General features: G+C 47.8%; 1 protein-coding gene across 1 annotated transcript in view; it reads left to right on the top strand.

Moving 5' to 3' along the window:
- Positions 1-23,812, top strand: part of ASCC2 (activating signal cointegrator 1 complex subunit 2) — a 427,823-nt gene that overhangs the window by 1,330 nt on the left and 402,681 nt on the right. Inside the window, exons 2-3 of the mRNA XM_078667208.1 lie at positions 19,252-19,410; positions 20,603-20,773. Coding sequence (XP_078523334.1) covers positions 19,252-19,410; positions 20,603-20,773 — 330 coding nt within the window. The remainder of the gene's footprint in view (positions 1-19,251; positions 19,411-20,602; positions 20,774-23,812) is intronic.

The raw sequence follows: 23,812 nt of genomic DNA, 5'->3' as shown, positions 1-23,812 counted from the left end.
GTCAAGGCGTTATACAACCAATATATCCTCTTGTTGTATTTTAAAACTTGTTCCACCTAGAATGGGGCGTAAAAACCGAGATCTGAAAGCTGAATGCAAAGTGCAAAATTGCATAACGTGCTTGGTTGACGGGCTAGATACTCCATCACAAGGACAACTTGGAAATAGAGCAAACCAGGACCCAGTAAAAGGAAAAGCTAATAAAGAATGAATTGTGTTGGCTCTAAGCCGTGATAAATAAAATCTATATTCTGGTGACTTTATCCACGGTAAGTAGGGCTCAATGCTATTACAAATTGAGAGTAGTATACACAATTGCACTGTGGCCATACCAAGAGCTTTTATAAATCTTAACTTTTGTTTGTGGTCAAAGTAAGTTTCCTTTACCAGGACCTTGATGTGAGGGCTAATCTTATCTGTATCCTCAAAACGACTGCTCATTCCTAGGTTTCTGAGAGTAGTTTTTACATAGTTAATCCAAGAAATAGCTAGCAGGTTCCTTTGTTTCAAACAATTCGAAATTGGAACTCTGCTCTTGTGGACCAGATTTTGACCCATGGCAAAATGGGCGCCAAGCCCACCATGTCTAATATGAAACCTAACCCCAATTCACGATGGAAAATAACACTCAATGTGGATCTGGATAGTCCTAAAAGCCTATTTCAAAATCTATTTTCTACTATCTGAAGAGACTTTACAGATATGTGTCCCCACACACCAGCTCCTTGTGTGCCTGCAGAGAGACATTTGCTTTTATATATCATGGTCCATTCTTTAGGGGGCTTATCTCCCAAGTTCTTTGCGAATCTGAAGAGTGTTTCACACACTGCCTCCATCGATTGGGACTTCTGAGTAATTAATTGATCCCAGCTCAAATTGGCTTTAAATAAACTATCCAAGTAACTAAAGTTCATTGTTTTCATTATTGGTGTTTCTCTAATGCTAAACATTTTTGAACGAGTTCTCTTTGGGCCACAAGTTAAAATATAAGATTTATTATTACTCTTTAGCTTCTCTTGCATAAGACTATAACATCCATCTAAAAGTGTGTGCAATCCATTTACAGTACGAGCACAGCAATGTCTGCGTACCACAGTACGGGGACTGAATGCAAGCCAATTTTGGGGAAGTCAAGAGTCCTAGTACTTTAAAAAATAATAAAGAGTGTTAATATAAAATAGAAAAGGGGCCATGAAACAGACCTGTCTAACCCGCGGGTGATTTGGATAGGGGTCATCTGGCCTCCGAACTGGGAATATCGCACTCCCATGTTGGTATATTGATGGAGACCCTTGAAGACATTCAGTAAAGAAGGGTCGACATTTGCATGCCCCATAATGTCCCAGAGTTTGTCTCTGTCCACTAAGTCAAAGTCACAGAAGAGGTCTATGAAAACCATATGTATGGCACCTCTCCTGGCTTTCACATATTTACCCAAGATCAGAAAAATATTGAATACTTCCTAGGTGGTGGCCAAGCCTGGGTGAAACCCATATTGCACTTCTGTGAAAAAAGATTTTTCTTTCGCCCAGGATTCCAATTTCCCTAGAATCACCCTGTTAAACATTGTCATGGACGAATCGAGCAACAAAATAGGCTGGTAATTTGAGGGGACATTTTTGTCACCTTAGTTATGTTTGGGGACTGTAACTGACTCTCCGAGATTCCCCCCCGCAATTATTAAGGTCTTAAAATCATTTGTGATCAGAGTGGCCCAGAATTCTAGGTTTAGTTTAAAAATCTCTTCTGGAACACCATCTGGGCCCAATGCCTTTCCCGTCATGGAACGCAAGATAGCTGTTTGCACTCCTCCATCCCTTGAAATAGTTTTGCTAAATTCTACTAGGGCCATAGACATGGCAACAGTCTCAGGTAACAATATTGGCGTTATTTCGAAAATTTCGGAGTTAAATACTTTTGCGAAATGGGAAACCCATTTATGCTCCATTATATGTCAGTCTATCCCTGAGGGAGTTTTTTGGGTGAAAAAGGGCATGTTCCCAATTTCCCAAAAGGCCCTATTATCTTTCAGAGAAGCAGCATGTTCCAAGTCATCCCAAGCATTAACTCTTAATTCATCCTTTCTTTTTTCACTAGTTTCTTTGTAATTTTTTCGAGCTACTCTCAACGCCACTAGTTCTCGTGGGATTCATTTACTTAAATTTTTTTAAGACTTCATACGTGTTTCTGCATTCTGGATTAAACCATGCACTGGCAGGACGAGCCGTCCGAAGACTATTGATCAGTAAAATATCAGATAGATTTGCAAATCTTAGTAAAGTTGTCACTTATACTAACTGGGTTACAATTTTGTCTAAGACTATTTAGAATCTCTGCATGATTCCCGCTAATACTACATTTGGTTATGTTAAAATCACCTGCTTATAAAATAAAAACACTGTTGGGCTCTTTATCCATTAAATCAGAAAGAATGAGCTCCAAGTCCTCAACGACACCCACTGGTTGAATCACATGACAATTATAATCCAAGTGTATTAAAATTGTTAGGCTCATTAGGGTAAGATATCTTCAGTAGTTGATAATAGGGATTAGAAAACAATTCCTTGACTTGCGCATTCCCTACTGCAGTTGATACTAGGACTAAGAGATTGTGCTGTCTACATGGTGGGCAGGGGTTGGTGGCTCTTGTTGTGAGCTAATGTGTGGCATTGTCTGCTAGATGACGTTTATTTATTTATTTATTTAAAGTTTCATATAGTGCGAACAGGATCCTTACAGATATCAGAGCGCTTCACAAAGACAGGGAAGGGGCAGTAGGAGTCAACAGAGATAATGGGAACAGTATAATAGTCAATAACATGGTAATAACATGGATAATAAAAACATACAGAAAACCAATCCATATACAATCAGGTAAGGGAGTAATATAGGACAGCACAAGTCATTGATCCCACTACAGAGGTGAACAGGAGGATCAGTAAACCAACGTGTATCATATCTTGGTCGGTAGTAAGAGAGTAGCGTAGTGGTGCCCCCAACAAGTAGAGTATAGTGCCAGGGGATATTGAGCAGTGATACAAGCAATGCAGAGTCTCTGAACCAACATCTATAACGATCAGGAGATCTTGGCCAGAAGGATGGTTTTCACCTCTTTCTTGAAGAGTGCAGTGGAAGAGATCAGCCTGGTTTCAGGAGGGAGCGCATTCCAGATCCTGGGTGCCATTCCTGAGAAGGAGCGCTTGTAGGTTTTCACTTTCCGGAATCTACTGGGTTTCAGGAGTAGATTTTTTGTGCTCCTATTGGATCTCGAACCTCCTGATATAGACAGCTTTTGAGCGAGGTAGTTGGGTGCCTTGTGGTGCACGGCCGCGTGTGTCATAACTGCAATTTTTAGCTGTATTCTGGCTTCAAAAGTCAGCCATTTTAGAGACTTTAAGTCTGGGGATATGTGCGAATGCTTTCTAGAGCCAGTAATGAGTCTCGCGGCAGCGTTTAGGGAGGCTCTTAAGGGTGCCGTTGTGGATAGCGGGAGGCCGCTGAGGGCCACAATTCCGTAGTCTATTCGAGGGATGACTAAAGCTTGTACAGCAGTTTGAAAGTCTTTGGCCGGGAGGAAGGGTTTAATTTTCCTCACCGTGTTAATTTGGAAATTAGCTGCTTTTGTGGCTTTGCTGACGTGCTGCTGCATGTTGAGCTTGGCGTCGAGTGTGATGCCTAGGGATTTCGCCGAGTCTACGATGGTTGGTTGGACATTGAGTGCTGTTAGGTTGTTGAGCCAGGTTTGGGTGGTGGAGATTTTCGCCAGGGGTGAGATGAGTAGGAACTCAGTTTTCAGAGCATTTAGTTTGAGGTGATTATCGGCCAGCCAAGATTGGGTGTTAATAAGCGTGGAATTCAGATGTTTGATATCTTCCGGGGATTGTAACTTTAGATAGAGTTGTGTGTCATCGGCGTACATATGGAATTGAACATTGGATGCTTGAAGCAAGGTGGCGAGCGGTTCCATACGAGGTTGAACAGTGTAGGGGAGAGGGTGGATCCTTGTGGAACACCTAGATCTGCAGGCACAGGTGTAGATAGCACATTGTCGATCTTGAACCTCTGAGACCGGTTGTGAAGGAAGGACGAAAACCACTTGAGAACAGTTCCCGATAGCCCCATTCTAGTACTTAGCAGCTCCAGCAAGTTCACATGTTTGACCGTGTCAAATGCTGACGAGAGGTCAAGAAGGATGAGGAGGCAGGACTCATTGCGATCCAGAATTTGGAGGGCGTCATCAATTATGTGTGTCATAGCTGTTTCCGTGCTATGTTTCGCTCTGAAGCCTGATTGATGAGGGTTGAGGAGGTCATATTGATCAATGTGTTTTGTTAGTTGGAGTTGGACACATTTCTCCAGCAGTTTGGCCAGGGTGGGGATATTGGTGATGGGCCGATAGTTGTTTAGGTCAGACGGATCAGCTGTAGGTTTCTTGAGTATAGACGTGACTTGCCCCACCTTAAGGGAGTCTGGAATGTGGCCTTGTTGCAGAGAGCTGTTGATGATCTTGGTCCAGAGAGGGAGGAGCAAGGGGATAAAGTCTTTTACAGCATTAGCAGGTAGAGGGTCTATGAGGTGATTAGAGGGCTTCAAGGTGCAGAGCAGTTTGTGTATTGCTTCTTCCGAATAGGTATCGAAGTACTGCCAGGATGCCTTGTTTTTAGGTTGAGTGTCTGCCATTCTGGTGTGGTTGGGGTATCGGCTTACATCCATGATGAGGTCATTTCTTATGTTGTCAGTCTTTAGTTTAAAGAAAGCAGAGAAGGCTTCACAGTGTGGGGTGTCATTTGTTGTGCTGTTTGATTGTGTGGGTTGTGCCTTTGTTTGGGTCTTGATTAGCTCGAACAGCTTTCTTGGCCTGTTCTTCGTTTGGTCCAACTGGCGGCTGAAGAAGTCCGACTTTGTGCGCTTTATTTTCCTAAAGTAGGCATTTCTCTTGTTCTTAAGCTTTTTGAGATGCAGTGCTGAAGGGTCCGATCTCCAGGTGCGCTCTGCCATTCGCATATTACGCCTTTCGTCATTGAGTCTGTCATCATACCAGGGGTTAGAAATTTTGGTGGAGACTCTCTTCAGTTGCAGAGGGGCGACTTCATTGACTATTGTATTCATAGAGTCAAGGTAGTGGTCAGTCAGTGATTGAACATCTGAGGCACCTGAAGGGGGAAGGAGGAGGTTGCCGATGTGGGGAGGTAGGGTGGAGGGGTTAAGATTCTTCAAATCCCTTTTCCATGTTTTGGATTTGATTGGTTGAGTAGGGTTAGGTTTAACTTTTTCGTTGATAAAGAAGGTGATAATGTGGTGATCTGACCAATCGCAGGGTAGAATCGCCTCCAGTTGAATAGCGTTCTCTTTGGCAATGATGAGATCGAGTATCGCGCCTTTGTCGTGTGTTGGTTTATCGCATAATTGGGTGAGGTCAAGCGCATTGAGGAAAGTTTTGAGACTATTCACCACGGTGTCTTTCTGATCGTTCCAGTGGAGATTGAAGTCACCCAGGTAGACTTGAGTGGTCTGCCGACCGGCATTGGAAGTGATCAGGTCCATGAATTGTTGGGTGAATATGAGATTGTCACCAGGCGGGTGATAGATGAGATGTAAAGCACAGACTTGTTTGCCCTCACTGGTGATGTCGAGGCAGAGGAGTTCACAGGAGGAAAGGGAGGGGGAGGTGACTTGAGTAACGGAGAGGTTGCTCCTAAAAATGCATGCAATTCCCCCGCCCGTCTTGCCAGGAGACCTGTCCAGCCTAATGATGTGATAATTGGGGGGGACTAGTATGTCCATAATCGGGGTAGAGGCTTCAGTGAGCCACGTTTCCGTTAGAATGGCTAGGTCCAGCTCCCTATCTGAGACGAGATCCGCGATGTCGGAGGAATGTCTCTGGGCCGATCTGCAGTTTAGTAGGATGCATTTGAGTTTGGGAGAGAGAAGGGTGGTCGAGCTTTCTAGTGTGAGGGGAACTTTTCTGAGGTTGTTAGGGACGGAGCCTCTGTTGTTGAGTGTTGGGAGCCTCAGAGGGTTTGTAAGAATTGTGGGTATGGGGATGTGTGAGTTCGAAAAGTCTTTTACCGGACCTGGGCCATAAGAGCGTAGGAGAGAGCATAGGTCGCGGTCCGACAAGGGGTTGAGAACACGACGGGGGCGGTGGGAATTATTGCGAACGGGGATAGTAGGCCATTGCTGGTGTCGTCGGGGGCGAGGGTATGTAGGGAGGGTGCGTCGTTTGTAGGGTAATGGGATGGTGGGAGGTAGACTGGGCTGTGAGGAGAGAAGGTCTTTGATTGCGTGGACGTCTTTTTTGATTTGTAAGATTTCCTCTTTGACTTGTTGGAGGGTGGATAAAGTCAGGTCAGGAGGGTCATTGGGGAAGGTGTTGGTGGAGAGAGCCGTTGGTGAGTGGTGGAGTAGTGAGCTGGAGAGCAGGCAGGGTATCGGGGGGGGGGGGGTATACTAGCGTTGTTGAGGGGTTCCGCTAATGAGTGGGATGGTATTCAAGGTGTGGACGTATTTGTGGGCAAGGGGGTGTGGGTGATGAAGGTGAGGCAGGGGGTGGGTGGGAAGCATAGGTAGTGACTTCAGTGGGAGACGGTGCTGGTGAGTAGAAGAGTGAGTGAAGGCTGAAGACAGTGGGGGAGACAGGAGGGTAGTGAGGGCTGAGAGTAGGAGGTGGGAGAGAGGGGGATGCTAAGGTAAGGGAGGAGGTATGTTCTGTATCTTTTGTTGGGAGGGAGATAGAGTTGTGAGTGGGAGTGGGGAGGGAGCAGGGAAGGGAGAGGTGTCTGCCGTGGGGGGGATGGGTGGATAAACTCCGAGTGATGGTGTGTGCAGATGTAGGCGTGTTGTGGGTGGGAGTTGTTGTGTCAGGTGTGAGAGACTCGTGGGTGGGAGTGGAGAGGGAGATGGGGAGGGAGAGGTGTCTGTCGTGGGGGGGATGGAAGGGGGGGTGGATAAACTTTGGGTGGTGGCTTGTTCAGATGGTGGTGTGTTGTGGGTGGGGGATGTTCTGTCCGGGGTGAGAGGGATGGAGGGGGTATGGGTGGGGATAAGAAGGGTCATGTTAGAGGGGCTGCTAGTATGTGCGGTGGAGATATTTGTGACTGTCCTTGGGGAGTGGGGGGCGTTAACAGCAGGTGGGCCATTTACTGGGGTGCTGGGGGTAGAAGTGTAGTAGGTGGTGGCTGCGACGTCAGGGGTGATAGTGCTAGCGGAGTTCTGGGTGGGGGTCCGCAGCTTGGAGAGGTGCTCTTTGAACTTGGGGAACAGGTTGTCTAGTAATTCCAGGTTCTTGTCCGTGGATTGGATTAGGACAATCCCGTTATTGTAGATAGTAATGGTAGACCTGCCAGGGAAGAGGTGGGAAGGTGTGATGGTGAGAATTAGGCCATGAGTTGTTTTCCTGGTGGTGGAGACTGTGAGTAGGGATAGGAAAGTTTTTCTCCATTGGGCTCTGCGTGAGGTGTGGAAGATGATATCAGTATTCAGGGCTCCATTGCCCGATGAGAAGTAAGTGTCGGCAAAGGGTGTTTCAGGGTGCGACCTCAAGAAGTTGTGTTTAAAACGTTTAGTGGCATTTTTGGAGAGAGGAGTGGAGGGGTAGTTAATTCTAAAAGTGTGCTTGCCGTTGAGCTCCATTTTAGAGAGGTTGTGGTGTTAGGTGTAGGAAATGGGACGACAGTACAAACTGTCAGCCGCTAGTTACAGGGCCAAGGAAGACACTAGTGAGTGATCAGAGATATAAGAGGTAGAAGTCAGTGTGATCCCCGAACAAACAGTGCGTAGGTGCATCTTACCAAATGTATCCTATATACGAGGTAGCAGTCAGCTTACACCGGGTAACCAACTATGAGAGGTAGGACCGATTAGGTGGAGGCCAAGTTACATATTAGAATGTACGAGGTGACAGCAGTGTAGTCTAGGCGTAGAAAGTGGCTGGGTGCAGCTTACATGACAAAGCGAGTTGAATGAGGTAGTAATAATCAGTGCAATATCGTGATGTAGCTTACATTGAAAAACCAACAAATAAAGAAATGCGGTAGCGGACAGTGAATGATGGGGATAGAGGTGAGATATGTCAGCTTGCCGCATATAAAATACAGGCTAAAATAGGGCTAAACTACTAATGAGTTACTGAATCCCATAAATGTGCATGCAGTTCCATAAATGTGCATATAAAAAACAGGCTAAAATAGGGCTAAACTACTAATGAGTTACTGAATCCCATAAATGTGCAAACAAATTGCAGCAATAACAAATATAACACTAGAATATACGATAGCAATGTGATAGCAATGCATACAATGTGGGAAGCCAGTAATAATAAAATAAAATAAAAAATAAAAATAGAAACTGCAGTAAAAGGCAATGACTAGTCCATGATGGCCGCTGAGTAGAGAGAGAGGTCAGTCTAAAATGGCCGCCAGATAGGGGGTCTGGAGACGCTAGTCCTTTTTTTGTTGTTATTGCTTGAGAGCAAGGAAGAGAGGTTCCAGGTTCCGTTTGAGCAAGCCCAGCTCCTAGCTAGATATGAGGTAGCGATCGTTGCATCACATGTGAAGGAAAGGTGACATGTGTACCAGTTACGGAGAAAGTGCCAAATACGATTAGAGATAGCCTAAGGAGTCCAGTTCTTAGTACATATGGTGCAAAAAAATGACTAGTCCAAGATGGTCGCCGAGGAGCCAATTCTAATATGGCCGATCAGAGAGGGGAGATGGAGACATTAGTCCTCTGTCTGTTGTTATTACTTAGGGAACAGGGGAGATGCATTCCCTTTTCTGTTTGAGCAATCCCCGCCCCCAACTTGCTGAGCGAGAGTCTTATCTCTATTCCTGGAGGGCTTGTGTGGAGGAGTTAAGTTAAGGAGCCTCGTGGGTAGCAGCAGTACCAGGGGGGATTTATAGCTACAGTTTTATGGCCCCAGCCATTTTGAACAATGGATGTTGTTTAAAAAGGACGTCGTTTGAACAATGGATGTTGTTTAAAAAGGACGTCGTTTAAGAATGAGGGCCATCGAGTGGAGTGAGGGGGAAATAAATACCTTGTGAATATACTGCTCACACAGCATGTTGAGTTTGCCAGCAGAGTCCTTCCTGTCCTTGGGTACAGGCTCCCCGGCTGCCAGCATGCCCTCGCGTGCACCCCCTAACCGCACGCAAGATCATGGGGGGGGGGGCACGCAACCAGTGTCTGCTGTAACAGGAGAGCACGGGGGTCCCGCACCGCCAGGCGTCTTATACTGCTGATTGTTGCCAGGCGTCTCAATGGTGGCTCACACCGGGTGTCTCACGGTGCCTGCTCCCGATGCTGCCCTTGCGGCCCTGCACCCGCGCCTCTGATCCGCGCAGCGCCTGATGCCAGGCGTCTCAGGGAGGCTCACCCCGGGTGTCTCACGGTGCTTGCTCCCGCTGCTCCTTTTGCAGCCCTGCAACCGCGCCTCTGATCCGCGCAGCGCCCGAAGGTCCGGATCTCCGTCTCAGGTCCCGAGGGGAAACGTGGCAACTCAGTGAAGCGGGGCAGGCTCTAGCCGCGGTTGTCCAGGCTTGTGCGAGTCCCCCAGCAGCTCCACAGGCTCCAGCCAGCTCCGACCCTCCGCACCGACCCGCCGAGCAATTCTCCGTCCCCGAGCACCAGCCTCCCAGTCCCGGCGAGGTGATGGGGGTGTCTAACACGTTGTGTGTAACTTTTGGAGGCTGCCTTAGGTGTAACTATCTTGCTAGCAGGGCACACGTTGGGCGTGTTTGAGGCGTATAGAGTCCCCCCCACCCCCATTTTTAGAAAGGGGCTCCGTTCTCTTAGCCCGATGCTGAGAGGCGTCAAAGTGTACCCCAGTACTGCAGCTGTTTGCATTTGCAAACTTTGGCTGCCTGTAACCAGGTCTCAGGTTGTTTATAAACCTCCATCTCACTGGCAGCTTCACTTTCATCTGTGAGAGTGGCACAGTAAAGTTTATCTTTTAATATCTTATCTGAGGAACAGACAACTTGACAAAATGAATCCTTCTATTGCGTAATGAATTGCAAATGTAAAACACTTTTTTAGTGCTTTAAAGCTGAATGAATAAATAACACCAGCAGGAAAGAAATATGCATTAGCAGCAAGTTTAATGTTTGAAAAAATACACCCAGCACCTTTTTTTACTCACTTTAACAGTTGAAACATGCACTTTCCTAGTTCCATGTAGATGTTAAAAAATGGTGTCACTTTCAGCTATTTCCAAGCTTACTTATATTTGATGTGTGGAAAAATACATATGTTGTATAAAATGTAAAACACCAAAAAATATTCTGTTTACATTCACTTCAGATTATTTTATCGTTTTTGTATAATAGGCCATTGACCTTTTAAGTGAGAATTTATTGTAAGGGCATGACATTACTTCTCATGACGTCACTTTCTACGACATCATTGTTGTTTGTATCTGATAATTTGTGTCCCTACTATTTCCTTGGAACTTGTACCCTGCTTGCTAGTTACTTTTGTGTGTGACTCTCTGATAGCTTTCATTTTGTAGGGCCATTCTGCAGTCTACCATTGTGCTGCTCGAAGTCGTTTGCACTGAGGTTCACCTGCTCTTGAATACTCCTGTTCCCTGGACTTTGTTTGGCTGTTTGGGGCAATAATCACCGGCGCTGCTACGGGGTGGGACTGCGAGTCCCAGGAGTGCAAGCGGCGTTCCTGGAGCCGCGCCTGGGACTCTTCCCACTCCACCCCGCCTCCCGCCCCCAGGTGTTTAAAACCACGACTCACGGCCCCCGCTCCTCGGGTGCCGCTGGAAGTCGTTTGCACAGAGGTTCACCTGCTCTTGGATGCTCCTGTTCCCTGGACTTTGTTTGGCTGTTTGGGGCAATAATCACTGGCGCTGCTACGGGGTGGGACTGCGAGTCCCAGGAGTGCAAGCGGCGTTCCTGGAGCCGCGCCTGGGACTCTTCCCACTCCACCCCGCCTCCCGCCCCCAGGTGTTTAAAACCACGACTCGCGGCCCCCGCTCTGCGGGGGCCGCTCGAAGTCGTTTGCACAGAGGTTCACCTGCTCTTGGATACTCCTGTTCCCTGGACTTTGTTTGGCTGTTTGGAGCAATAATCACCGGTGCTGCTACGGGGTGGGACTGCGAGTCCCAGGAGTGCAAGCGGCGTTCCTGGAGCTGCGCCTGGGACTCTTCCCACTCCACCCCGCCTCCCGCCCCCAGGTGTTTAAAACCACGACTCGCGGCCCCCGCTCCGCGGGTCCCGCTCGAAGTCGTTTGCACAGAGGTTCACCTGCTCTTGGATACTCCTGTTCCCTGGACTTTGTTTGGCTGTTTGGGGCAATAATCACCGGCGCTGCTACGGGGTGGGACTGCGAGTCCCAGGAGTGCAAGCGGCGTTCCTGGAGCCGCGCCTGGGACTCTTCCCACTCCATCCCGCCTCCCGCCCCCAGGTGTTTAAAACCACGACTCGCGGCCCCCGCTCCGCGGGTGCAGCTCGAAGTCGTTTGCACAGAGGTTCAGCTGCTCTTGGATACTCCTGTTCCCTGGACTTTGTTTGGCTGTTTTGGGCAATAATCACCGGCGCTGCTACGGGGTGGGACTGCGAGTCCCAGGAGTGCAAGCGGCGTTCCTGGAGCCGCGCCTGGGACTCTTCCCACTCCACCCCGCCTCCCGCCCCCAGGTGTTTAAAACCACGACTCGCGGGCCCCGCTCCGCGGGAGCCGCTCGAAGTCGTTTGCACAGAGGTTCACCTGCTCTTGGATACTCCTGTTCCCTGGACTTTGTTTGGCTGTTTGGGGCAATAATCACCGGCGCTGCTACGGGGTGGGACTGCGAGTCCCAGGAGTGCAAGCGGCGTTCCTGGAGCCGCGCCTGGGACTCTTCCCACTCCACCCCGCCTCCCGCCCCCAGGTGTTTAAAACCACGACTCGCGGCCCCCGCTCCGCGGGTGCTGCTCGAAGTCGTTTGCACAGAGGTTCACCTGCTCTTGGATACTCCTGTTCCCTGGACTTTGTTTGGCTGTTTGGAGCAATAATCACCGGCGCTGCTACGGGGTGGGACTGCGAGTCCCAGGAGTGCAAGCGGCGTTCCTGGAGCCGCGCCTGGGACTCTTCCCACTCCACCCCGCCTCCCGCCCCCAGGTGTTTAAAACCACGACTCGCGGCCCCCGCTCCGCGGGAGCCGCTCGAAGTCGTTTGCACATAGGTTCACCTGCTCTTGGATACTCCTGTTCCCTGGACTTTGTTTGGCTGTTTGGGGCAATAATCACCGGTGCTGCTACGGGGTGGGACTGCGAGTCCCAGGAGTGCAAGCGGCGTACCTGGAGCCGCGCCTGGGACTCTTCCCACTCCACCCCGCCTCCCGCCCCCAGGTGTTTAAAACCACGACTCGCGGCCCTCGCTCCGCGGGCACGCTCGAAGTCGTTTGTACAGAGGTTCACCTGCTCTTGGATACTCTTGTTCCCTGGACTTTGTTTGGCTGTTTGGGGCAATAATCACCGGCGCTGCTACGGGGTGGGACTGCGAGTCCCAGGAGTGCAAGCGGCGTTCCTGGAGCCGCGCCTGGGACTCTTCCCACTCCACCCCGCCTCCCGCCCCCAGGTGTTTAAAACAACGACTCGCGGCCCCCGCTCCGCGGGAGCCGCTCGAAGTCGTTTGCACAGAGGTTCACCTGCTCTTGGATACTCCTGTTCCCTGGACTTTGTTTGGCTGTTTGGGGCAATAATCACCGGCGCTGCTACGGGGTGGGACTGCGAGTCCCAGGAGTGCAAGGGGCATTCCTGGAGCCGCGCCTGGGACTCTTCCCACTCCACCCCGCCTCCCGCCCCCAGGTGTTTAAAACCACGACTCGCGGCCCCCGTTCCGCGGGTGCCGCTCGAAGTCGTTTGCACAGAGGTACACCTGCTCTTGGATACTCCTGTTCCCTGGACTTTGTTTGGCTGTTTGGGGCAGTAATCCCCGGCGCTGCTACGGGGTGGGACTGCGAGTCCCAGGAGTGCAAGCGGCGTTCCTGGAGCCGCGCCTACGACTCTTCCCACTCCACCCCGCCTCCCGCCCCCAGGTGTTTAAAACCACGACTCGCGGCCCCCGCTCCGTGGGTGCCGCTCGAAGTCGTTTGCACAGACGTTCACCTGCTCTTGGATACTCCTGTTCCCTGGACTTTGTTTGGGGCAATAATCACCGGCACTGCTACGGGGTGGGACTGCGAGTCCCAGGAGTGCAAGCGGCGTTCCTGGAGCCGCGCCTGGGACTCTTCCCACTCCAACCCGCCCCCACGTGTTTAAAACCACGACTCGCGGCCCCCGCTCTGCGGGTGCCGCTCGAAGTCGTTTGCACAGAGGTTCACCTGCTCTTGGATACTCCTGTTCCCTGGACTTTGTTTGGCTGTTTGGGGCAATAATCACCGGCGCTGCTACGGGGTGGGACTGCGAGTCCCAGGAGTACAAGCGGCGTTCCTGGAGCCGCGCCTGGGACTCTTCCCACTCCACCCCGCCTCCCGCCCTCAGGGTGCCACGCCCACTTTACCAGCAATATCAGCGAGCCGCGTGACGCGTATCGCGGGACGCGCGTGGGCGAAGACCGGGCAAAGAGCGGGCTGTTTGAGGCCGTTAGAGACCGGTGGAGACTGGACTGGGCCACACCCTTTGGCTCCAACTCTGCTGTTTAGCCCCATTGGCCGTTGAGCCCGCTGTAGACAAAGCACCATGTCAACTCGTGAGTACAGAAGTAGGGCAGCCAAGGGCAAGCTGAAAAATGGGACATTAGACGACTTCATCACTCGGACCAATATTGCTATAGATATGGAGATTAACAAAATGCAGCACAGGGTCTCCACTGAACTAGATGCAGCGAGGAGGATATCCCAGGAGTTGGCCATGACTAAAAAATCCTCCCTAGGGCATTTTGCCTTTGTCAAAACACCTGATCGTCCAACTGGTCCAATTTCTACTTTGATTGTGACACAGGCAGATATCCACCAGTCACTATTTTCTACGCCACCCACATCCGAGGCGGGCCCCCACACGAATCCCCCGCCACCTCAAGTCTGTCACTGGGCGGGGTGATTGGGTCTGATGTAGCGGGTAATGGGGTCCCTTTGGAGACGGCACTAACTGCTAAACCTATGGGAATGATTGGGGGGAATTGTCACAACCCCCAAAAGGGTCCAAATCACAAAAGAAAGCGTAATAACATTTCTGCCTACTCAAGGAAAAAGGCCAAGGTAGCAAAGGCCCAGTTACCCACTCAGGCATTGCCCCAGGTATCTCACGAACCCCCTCAAAAGAGAAATATCTGCCCTTCTGAATCAGGAATAGAATCCAGCTCCGCAAAACTGGTGGGTAAACATGATTACGATAATCTCGTAATAGAAAGCGAGAATGTCGGGGTCCCACTCTGTACTGTAAAAGGGAAGGATGTGGAATTCCTAACAATTGTGTGGGAAACACTTAAAAAACTTTTAACCCCCCTTGAAGCTAGACTCTCGCGAATTGAAACCCAGTTGCTTGAGACTGAAAAAACCATCCTAAACCTAGCTACCCTTAGTATACCTGATAATAAACCAACTTGTCGACCGGCCATTACTAACACCCCACCACCACCTGCTGCCACATCACTACCTGCTGTTATTCCATCTGAAGTCCCGGAGGCTAAACCCATCCCAAAACCTCGGCACAAGGGCATCACAGGTATTTCTGCTAACAGGGTAGCGGCGACCACAAACCAGCCGGCGGTTCATCCTGCATCAGCTCCGACAGTCCCGGTTATTCCGAGGGCCACAGATCATAACATCTACCAATCCACCACACAGAGAGCTAATCTTAACACAAATCGTTACAGGGGTTATGTTGGTCTTCCCCCTGATGTAAGACCATATGTAGTTGTGCTAACAGGGGTACCGGAATTGTCATATCATCAGCAGGAAGACTTTGGATCACTAAAAAACAAAGTAATCCACTGGCTTAATGTCAACAGGCCAACACCCAATCACCTGAGAAGTAAAATTCTCATGGTGCGTCGGGTCCCTTGGATAGGCACCTCGTACAAGCCCATTACAGGCGATTGTGTAATTGTTTCATTTGAAAATCCCAACACTGCACACTTTATTCACTCCTGGAATAACAACAGTGCAAATTCGCCCATAGCATCCAGACCCCTAACTTATTTCTACCCGCCACGCTCACATTCTAACACAGGAAGGAATTGGAGCTGGAACACGGAGAGAAAAGGTGTGCAGGGTGGGCTACCCAATTATTGCCCAGAGATAAATGGTGGGTGGACAGGGGCACCTACTTACAACAGATTTGGGTGCCTCGAGGAAGTGGATTGACTTTCACACATGTCTACTGACACACCGCCATTGGCAGACTTAGCCTGCAGCTTCGCCCATTCCTTGGGTCGATCCGCTTCTCCACCAATTCAACTCCAATTTGGAGATTGTAATCAAATTACAGGTGAGACTAGGCACAAAGATGGGGTTGCTGCTGAATACTCTGCATGCACCACAATAACTACAATAACCGAGTCAACTAACGTTAAAATCATTCACGTAGACAAAGTTAAAGTAGATCAAAGTAATAAGGATAATCTCCTTTCTGAGGTGTCGCCTAAAATAAGCCCAATGGCAACGGAAGGACCGTCCTTCTATCACCAAGGCCAGACCAGGACAAGCAGGTGTACTTTGGTACCTAAGGACACTGATAAGTTAGTGATTCCCGGCTTAGTTTCCATACTCTCCTGGAACGTCGCCGGGTTGGCCAATAAATTAGATTCTCCTGAGTGGGCGGAATTAATTGAAGGATATGACATATGCCTGTTTCAAGAAACATGGGCCAGGGAAAAACAGTCCCATACAGGATATGCTTCCTTCGAAATTCTGGCAAAATGGTGCGGGAAGGGACGACCATCTGGGGGCCTTTTGATCTGGGTGGGTACCCATCTTGGATGTAGGGCAACATCTCTCGAAACCAACTCAGCGGACTTTCAGTGCGTTGTCTTGGAGTGGGCATCTGGTGCAAGTGTAGCATTGATTAATGTATATTCAAGAGCGGTAGGGATAGCAGGCACCTCGGGAACAATTGAGGATTTAGCGCTGTTCATCGATTCCGCCACTCTATGTCCCTCACTTATAGTTGCCGGAGACTTCAATACCCAGTATGAGCCCCTCCCGGATCATCTAGCGGGTGTAACAAGTGAAGAGGATGATCTTTGGGAGATCCCCACCTTGGCGGGCCCCCCTGTAAAGTCTTGGTCACCTCTCGTCACTCAAATAATATCTCTTACGCTCAGCCACTCGTTGAGGGCTTGTAATGGCCGAATTAAAGGAGATATTCCACCAAAATACACCTTCAATAGACCAGGTTATGAGTCACGAATAGACTACATCCTGGTCGCAGTGAAGGATTGGGCTAAAGTGAGGGACTTTGGATATTCGCTAGGACCGATAGTGACCACAATATACTTTCACTGAGATTTGCGGTCCAGGGATTGTCCACGGGTATCGTAGAAGAAAATTTAGCACCCCCAGCCAGCCTAGTCGTAACTAGTAATAGACGCAGAATTAAATGGTTAAAACTCCTAGAGAACCCCATTAACATTCAAAGGTTGTACGCGGCAGTGCTTCCTGCCCTAGAAAAGGTTGAGGTTCTCATCCCTCAGCTACCTATTGCTACCGAGCCCCCTGCTCTAGAAAAAGCTGAGGCACCTACCACTCTGCTAGCTACTCCTGCCGAGTTCACTGTGCTTGGGGTTATCCATTCTGAGCTATGCTCCAACCTGGTAGAAATGCTGAACCCGGTGGTCAGTTCGAAGAAGCCTAAGAAGAAAAGAGCCTCGTGGTTCAATGCTTCTTGTAGGAGAACAAAGGCCGCCCTATTGGAGTCCCTTAAAATACGGGAAACTCCCAGCAAGATCAGGGTAAAGCGGTTAGCCTATAAGTCCATCATACGCAACGCTAAAATAGAGTGGGACGAGGAAAACTGGTCCGAAATGACAGCTGCCCTCACACTGCGAGATGGCCGAAAATGTTGGCAAATCGTTAAGCACGGTTCAGCTGAACCTCTAGCGGCAGTTGAAGCAAATATAGCATCCGCTGTCTGGGAGGACCACTTTAAAACCCTCTATAGACCACATAATCCGGACCAATTGGTGACGCCATCAGAACCCATAATGGACCAACTCACTGAAAGTGCAGCTCCCATGGATGGATTTACTCTAGAAGAAGTCACCATGGCGATTATGGGTCTGGCTGGTGAAAAGGCGCCAGGCCTAGACAGGCTTCCAGGTGACCTATACAAACACGAAGTTAAAATCTGGGCCCCGTATCTTAGGGTGCTGTTCAATGCGATTCTGAACGGAATGACGATCCCCCTAACTTGGCTGGGGGCAGAGATAGTCCCTATCTTTAAGAAGGGTTCTCCTCTGCTCCCAGTCAACTATAGGCCAATAAGCCTGATAGACGTTTCACAAAAGCTATTCGCCAGGTTATTGTTGGATCGTTTGTTGGATTGGATGACGGAATATGATATTCTGAGTCCCCTCCAAGCGGGCTTTAGAAAGAAGGTCTCAACTATAGATCAGGTCTTTCGGCTTGCCCTCATTTTCTGGAAAACGGTGCAGTTGGAGGGTGGCAGCCTCTATACTGTATTCGTGGACCTGAGGGCAGCCTTCGACCTGGTCCCCCGCAAAAAGCTTTGGGAGGTGCTGGCCAAACTGGGGGTCCCTAAGGGCTTGTTGAAGATGATTATCCGTCTCCACACTGCTAATTTTGCACAAGTGAGGTGTGGCAAGGAGGGAGCCTTGTCTAATAGGTTCCCCGTTGACAGGGGGGTAAGGCAGGGTTGGGTGCTTGCACAGACCCTGTTCTGCCTCTATGTCAACGGGGTTATCTCTCATCTGAATGGGGTGGTCAACTCTGATGCTCCCAAGCTGGCGGGCTCCAGAGTGCCGGCGATCATGTTCGCCGACGACACCCTGCTGCTCTCAAAGTCGGCGATGGGTATCCAGCGTGTTCTTGATGGCTTCGTGGATTTTTGTGGGGAACACGGCCTAGAAATTAACACCTTAGAGAAAGCACTCCTCAAACTGATTCAGTATTCGGGTGGTACCATGAAGCTCTTGGGTAAAAACAAGTCATCTATCCGACCCGTTGGTCCACCTATACAGATCTATAGGGCACAGGCAAGGGGGGCTGCCATGTACGGGTGTGAGCTCTGGAGCCATGTAGCCTCTCAGGACCTGCTGAAAGAGGAGAACAAGTTCATCCGTAGGGTTGTAGCACTTCCTCCCAGCACGCCTCTTGTCCCTTTAAGGTTAGATCTAGGGATGCGACCCCTCGATGAAGAATTGGCTTTTCGACCCCTGGCTTACTGGCGTAGGCTGTGGTCAACTCCCGAATTGATCAGCTATAGGCAGGGACTCCAGGAGGTGCTCGCTATGCCTAATGCAGGGAAAATCAAATGGCTGAAATTTATCAAAACTGAGCTGGAGGGTTTGGGCCTTCTGAAGTTGTGGTCTGACCCTCTAACCACCTGCCCACTATTTCCCAAAAAGACATTGGCAAAGGTATACCACGATAGCAAATTAATGGCACTCTACCATCGCCAAAATCATGGGACATTAACGGAGTCATTTCTACGCACCAAGGATACCTATAGCTTTGAGCCAGTTCTAGACAATTTATATCTTCCCTTACTCAGGAAACTTTATTTGCAGTGGAGGCACGGGTCCCTCCCACTTCGAGTACTTACAAGTAAGTGGAGTGAACAAGCAGTCAGCGTATGCCCAGCTTGTAGAGTGGCTAATGAGTCTGAGCTCCATATAATCTTCTTTTGCCCACTCTATCATGAGATTCGAAAGAAATGGATCGTCCCTCTATGCAGAAATTTGGGATTTGGAGAGTGTTTGGCCGCCTACAGAGTTCTCAAAACAGATCTGTCGGACCACATTGTTTTCGCAGTGGCTAAATATCTAGATGCAATGTGGTCTTTGAGGAGAAAACGCCTAAAGGCTGGTCAGTGATTCTAATGAACAAAAATGTGACATCTGTACTGAAACTTCTTTTTTTAACGGACTTGGATGATCCTGTAAAGTATAAGCATTATTTTTTAATTGTTTTATGAAATGTTATAATGTCTTTTATGGTGAAAATTCACCGAAATAAAGATTTATGATGATGGTTCATTTTGTGTACATTCTACAGGCCGACTTTGTGTTGGGGGTTTTATAAGCTGTCTTTGTATGAGACTTTCTTTGTGGTGTGCGCTTTTAATTTCTGCTTTGTTTGCATAGCACCCAAGCAGGAAGACAGATCGTTTCTTTGTTCTGTATAGACCGCCACCTAAGACCAACCTTCCTGCATTGGTCGAGGAGTTTTTGGAGAGGGCCCATTTCATTGCTCAGGATCTGGACTGGCTTCTCACTTTGCCTCATGACAAGTTCTGGTGCCAGGTAATGTGTTTGTTCATTTTACTTTGTCTTTTCACTAGATGTGGGTGTATCCACTGAAAGCTCAAGCCAGGTTCCTGGCTCAGACTCAACTCAGTATCCTCTTGGAACCTGGAGCCCAAAATGTGCTGAGCCCTGCTGTGTCCTCTTCTTGCCGAGCAGGTGACCATCTGCACCAGCACTGGTGGGGACCAGCTTTGAATGATACTAGCCCCTCGTCTTATTTTCACAGCCTCCTTTTCTTTCCTCTCTTCCAGTTCAATAGAATGTTTAACAGCAATCTTTGGAAAGAATAGCTATAGAAAAGACAATTGTCATAGTGAATGCAATAAATCCCATCCCTGTTTCTGAAGATGCACAAAGATAAATAATATGTAGGCTTGTCATTCAATGTTGCCTAAATAATTAACTATCACCGACATTGGACAGGACTTCAACATGAGTAGATTTCATTGCAAAATATCACAGTTATAATCAATAGAGGGAGCAGTAAATACTGTGATTTAGGAAAACTAACTTTCCGATTAGACAGAAGTACAATGAGTGCTTTTTCTGTTGCCCTGTTCAAATTGCTCAAAGATGGATTCAGTTGAGTTTGTCTTTCCCCTTGAACATAGTTTTTATGTTTCGTTGAGCCTTTTCCCTATAGCCCTTTATTTTGGATTAGTCTGTTGAACAGGCAGACCATGTTATCCTGTTAGCAACTGCATCAAGCCACAAAATAGATCATTGTTAACTTATCTTTACGCCTTCAGGGAAGATAACCTGTAATCCACCTCTTGAATGCCCTTGAAGCCAATGGCAAACCCTGCTGAAATTTTTGAGAGCACTCACAAGTATTTTGGTATTTATGCTATCTGTGACCAATGACGTTTTCATGACAAATGCACTCTAAGAAATCAGTTTGTAGAGTTCCTTACTGTTCCGATCCATTATGTATTTTCCTCTCTTCAAACCATATTTTCCCTGTCTCACTCTTTTTGCCTTTCCCATCTTTCCTCTTCGGTTCTCATCTCACTCCTTTAGCATACCTGCTTACTCTATCTTTTTACCTTTCTTCCATTTTTGCTTTGCCATTTCAGCTCTATTTTCCATCAATTTTTTCTTTTCGCTCTTTTTTCTCTCCCCATTTTACTATTAAGAGCATCTTTAACCTGTCTTACTTATTTTTCTTTTTTACTTTATTCTTTCACAGGTGATCTTTGACGAGACGCTTCAGAAGTGCTTAGACTCCTATGTGAGTTTAGCACCACGGAGGTTCGATGAGCTGGTGGACACCCCTACATCTGTGCTGCAAATGCAGGAATGCCTACAGCGTAGTGTGTTCCTTGTCTTCCTAAGGATGTCCACCCATAAGGAGTCCAGGGTCAGTATCCGAGCAAGTTTAGAAGTTCACCTAATTCAATTGAAGAAAGAAGAGCTCACTTAGGGATGAGGGGGCCACCAAAGGGCAGAGGAGTGGTTGATCCAGGAAGGATAATGGGTCAGTGGTGGCGGGGGGAGGTAGGTAGGGGGTTGCCAATGAGTCGACCGAGGCAGGGGGCCGATAAACTGCGCATGGAGGTGGAGCGAATGTGGATAATGGAGGAAGGACAGATCTGTAGAGTGGCTAACCTGGGGTTAAGCAAATATGGGTGCTGTAGTGTAGGTTGATTTCCCAAGAAGGGAGAGTCACATAACATTAGGGAGGGGGTGATGCTTTCCCATGTCCCAATGTTACTTCTTGAGGGATATTCCCTGGTGCAGCAGGCTAAACAGTCTCAAGGGGATCCTTCAAAGGATTTGCAGTGACTGGTTGGGTTGAGGTGTCTATATTCAGGCTTTGCAAATGTTATTTAATTGCTACAGCCTCCTCTAAATGGAAACCTTTGTTGAATGATTGTAAAATGTACAGAACGTCACAAAGTAAATTCTTAATTGTACTTAACAAAACATGTAGTCCTTGACCAGTGAATTAAAGTAAAACAAAAAATAGCAACCTGCAACCCTTGTGGTGTTAAACTTCAGTTTATAATATCAATAAAATAAGCTGAATACAGAGTGACATTTGACTTGATATAAGCTGAATAATGTCTGAAATAAAATCAAAAATCTTTTTCTTTCCATATGACCAGGTAAAGGATTATAATTCTAACCTGTTTTGGGGAGATTCTTGCAGCCCGAACCAACCTATATATCTTACACAATCTTTCTTGTGAAATGCAATCATGATTTTCTTGAATGCTAAAGTTTTTTTTTTTTTTACATGGTCTCTGCAAGTATTCCTTACCAATATTCAAGATGTATTCTCCAAATGCATTTTAATGCATCTTATCAAACTTGTTCCAATCAGAATGAAATTCCTGAAAGCAGTTCTGCAACCCACTGGTGGCAGCTCCTGTGTTCGCCTTGCCCCACCTCTTCTCTCAACTTCTGCAGACTCTCAGTGCCATCCCTGTTGGACTGGGTAAAATTGCAGATCTACACGCCACTGTCCATGCTCAAACAACCCCCCTTACCCAAACTCAAGAGGTTCTCATGCAGGTATAGTGAGTGTTGGGGGTGGGGTGGGAGTATCTGGAGCGGGGACAGTTGTGCTTCCTGTTAATGCTCCAGGATGCCTGGATAGCAGTGATGAATGGGGGGCAAAGCCCTCACGAGAGAACTTGGTTTCAGTTCTTACTATTACAAAGCTGCAGCAGTGGGGGCATATAATCGTAGAAGTGTCTCCTTACAGATGTGGTCAGTACAAAAAAGGCAACAATGTTACATAGTGCTACCACAAACTACACCCCTGCTATAATGAGGTGTAAGTCAACTACAAAAGCAAGGAGTTAAAGTCTGGAGCATACAAAAAGACAGTAATTTGCAGTTTTTTAAGGAAAAAAGAGACTTATTTATTTTCAGTATTTGTGTATTGGTTTCTCACAATATTACCTTCATTCTTAGTGTTTGAGTATATGACAAAAGACATAAATCATAATTATTCGATTTTGATGTTGATTTATATGACATAATTAACTGGAAGAGGTATTTTCATTTTCTTAAGATGGAAACAGTACAGCCATTGTGCTTTGTCTAAAACGACTTCCCCATGGCCATTATGGTGTGGCACTAATGATGGTTACCACATGTATCAGTAGTTACCAATCTGTGTGCCACAGCACCCCAGTGCGCCGTCAAAATTAGTCCGGGACATCGTAGCAACACAGCCTGTAAGACTGGAGCTCGAGTATAATTAACAGGACGTTCTGTTATACTCTAGCTCCGGTCCTACAGGCTTTGCTGCTACGAAGACACTCCTTATCAAGGGCGCTTATTTGTACTCTTGAAAATTTAAGCCTCTAATTGTAGTCCCTCATCACGTTGGACTAATAGAATAATACATCACATCAATGAGTTATTGACTTTGTTGACTTACTTCTACATTATCTTTGTGCTTCCTTACCAGTTGTTATATCATCTTTTTGGCAACCATCGTTGGTGCTTCACCAAAACAGCACTGAGGAAAACACTTGTTGACTTTGCTGTTTCCATCTTAAAAAATTACCTCTCCGTGTTAATTACATCATATATATCAACATTGAAATCGAATAATTGTGATTAATCTCTTCTGTTATATACTCGAGCAATATGAATTAATGTGATATTATAAGAAACCAATGCATTTCCTAATACTGAAAATAGTGGTCTTTTTTTTCCTTACAGAACTGCAAATTAGTTTATTTTTTGTGTGCTCCAGACTTTCATAATCTGTTGCTTTCAATTCTATCAACCACATAAAACCAGACAGTAGCAGTTGCGGTCAGAGAAACCCTTTTGGACCTAGATGTAGATGTCTTAGTGGCATATAGGTCCTTAAAGGTGCAGCACTTCTCAATTGGTTACTTTTAGTGTTAGTTCAATTGGGTTACCCCTCAAGTCTCTTCCAGGTCAGGGAAGGGATCCTAGAACCTCTCAAAACCCTAATGGGGCATTTAAGCAGCCGAGGGCTCACCACAGATACTTGCATAACTGTTCTCTCTGTGGTACTTTGCAATGCAATGATTAGTGATATTTTCATGCATAGTCTTCTCTGTTATGTTATATTAGGTGGATTTGTAAAGTGCATGGCTGCCCCAGCAACAAGGCTTCCCAGGGCTGACGGACCAGAGACCAGGGGGGTGGAGCTAGATGGAAGCAAACAGCCAGGTTTTGATCTGTTTCCTGAAAACCCAGTGGTCAGGTGTGCATCGGGCAGCCAAAAGGATGGAATTCCATAGTGCGGGGCCTGATATTTAAAAGACCGACCCCCGGCTCTAGATCAGCGGATCCGTGGGATGCACAGCAGATGTTAATCAGTGGGGCGCAATGTACGCAGAGGCGTATAAAGGGAGCAGAGTCCCTGCAAGATTTGGGGACCTTGGCCACGTACAATCTTATGTGT

Source organism: Lissotriton helveticus, chromosome 11, assembly GCF_964261635.1.
Source record: "Lissotriton helveticus chromosome 11, aLisHel1.1, whole genome shotgun sequence".
Classification (NCBI taxonomy): Eukaryota; Metazoa; Chordata; class Amphibia; order Caudata; family Salamandridae; genus Lissotriton; species Lissotriton helveticus.
Note: the sequence above shows the minus strand (reverse complement) of the source record. Positions and strands in the feature narration are given on the sequence as shown.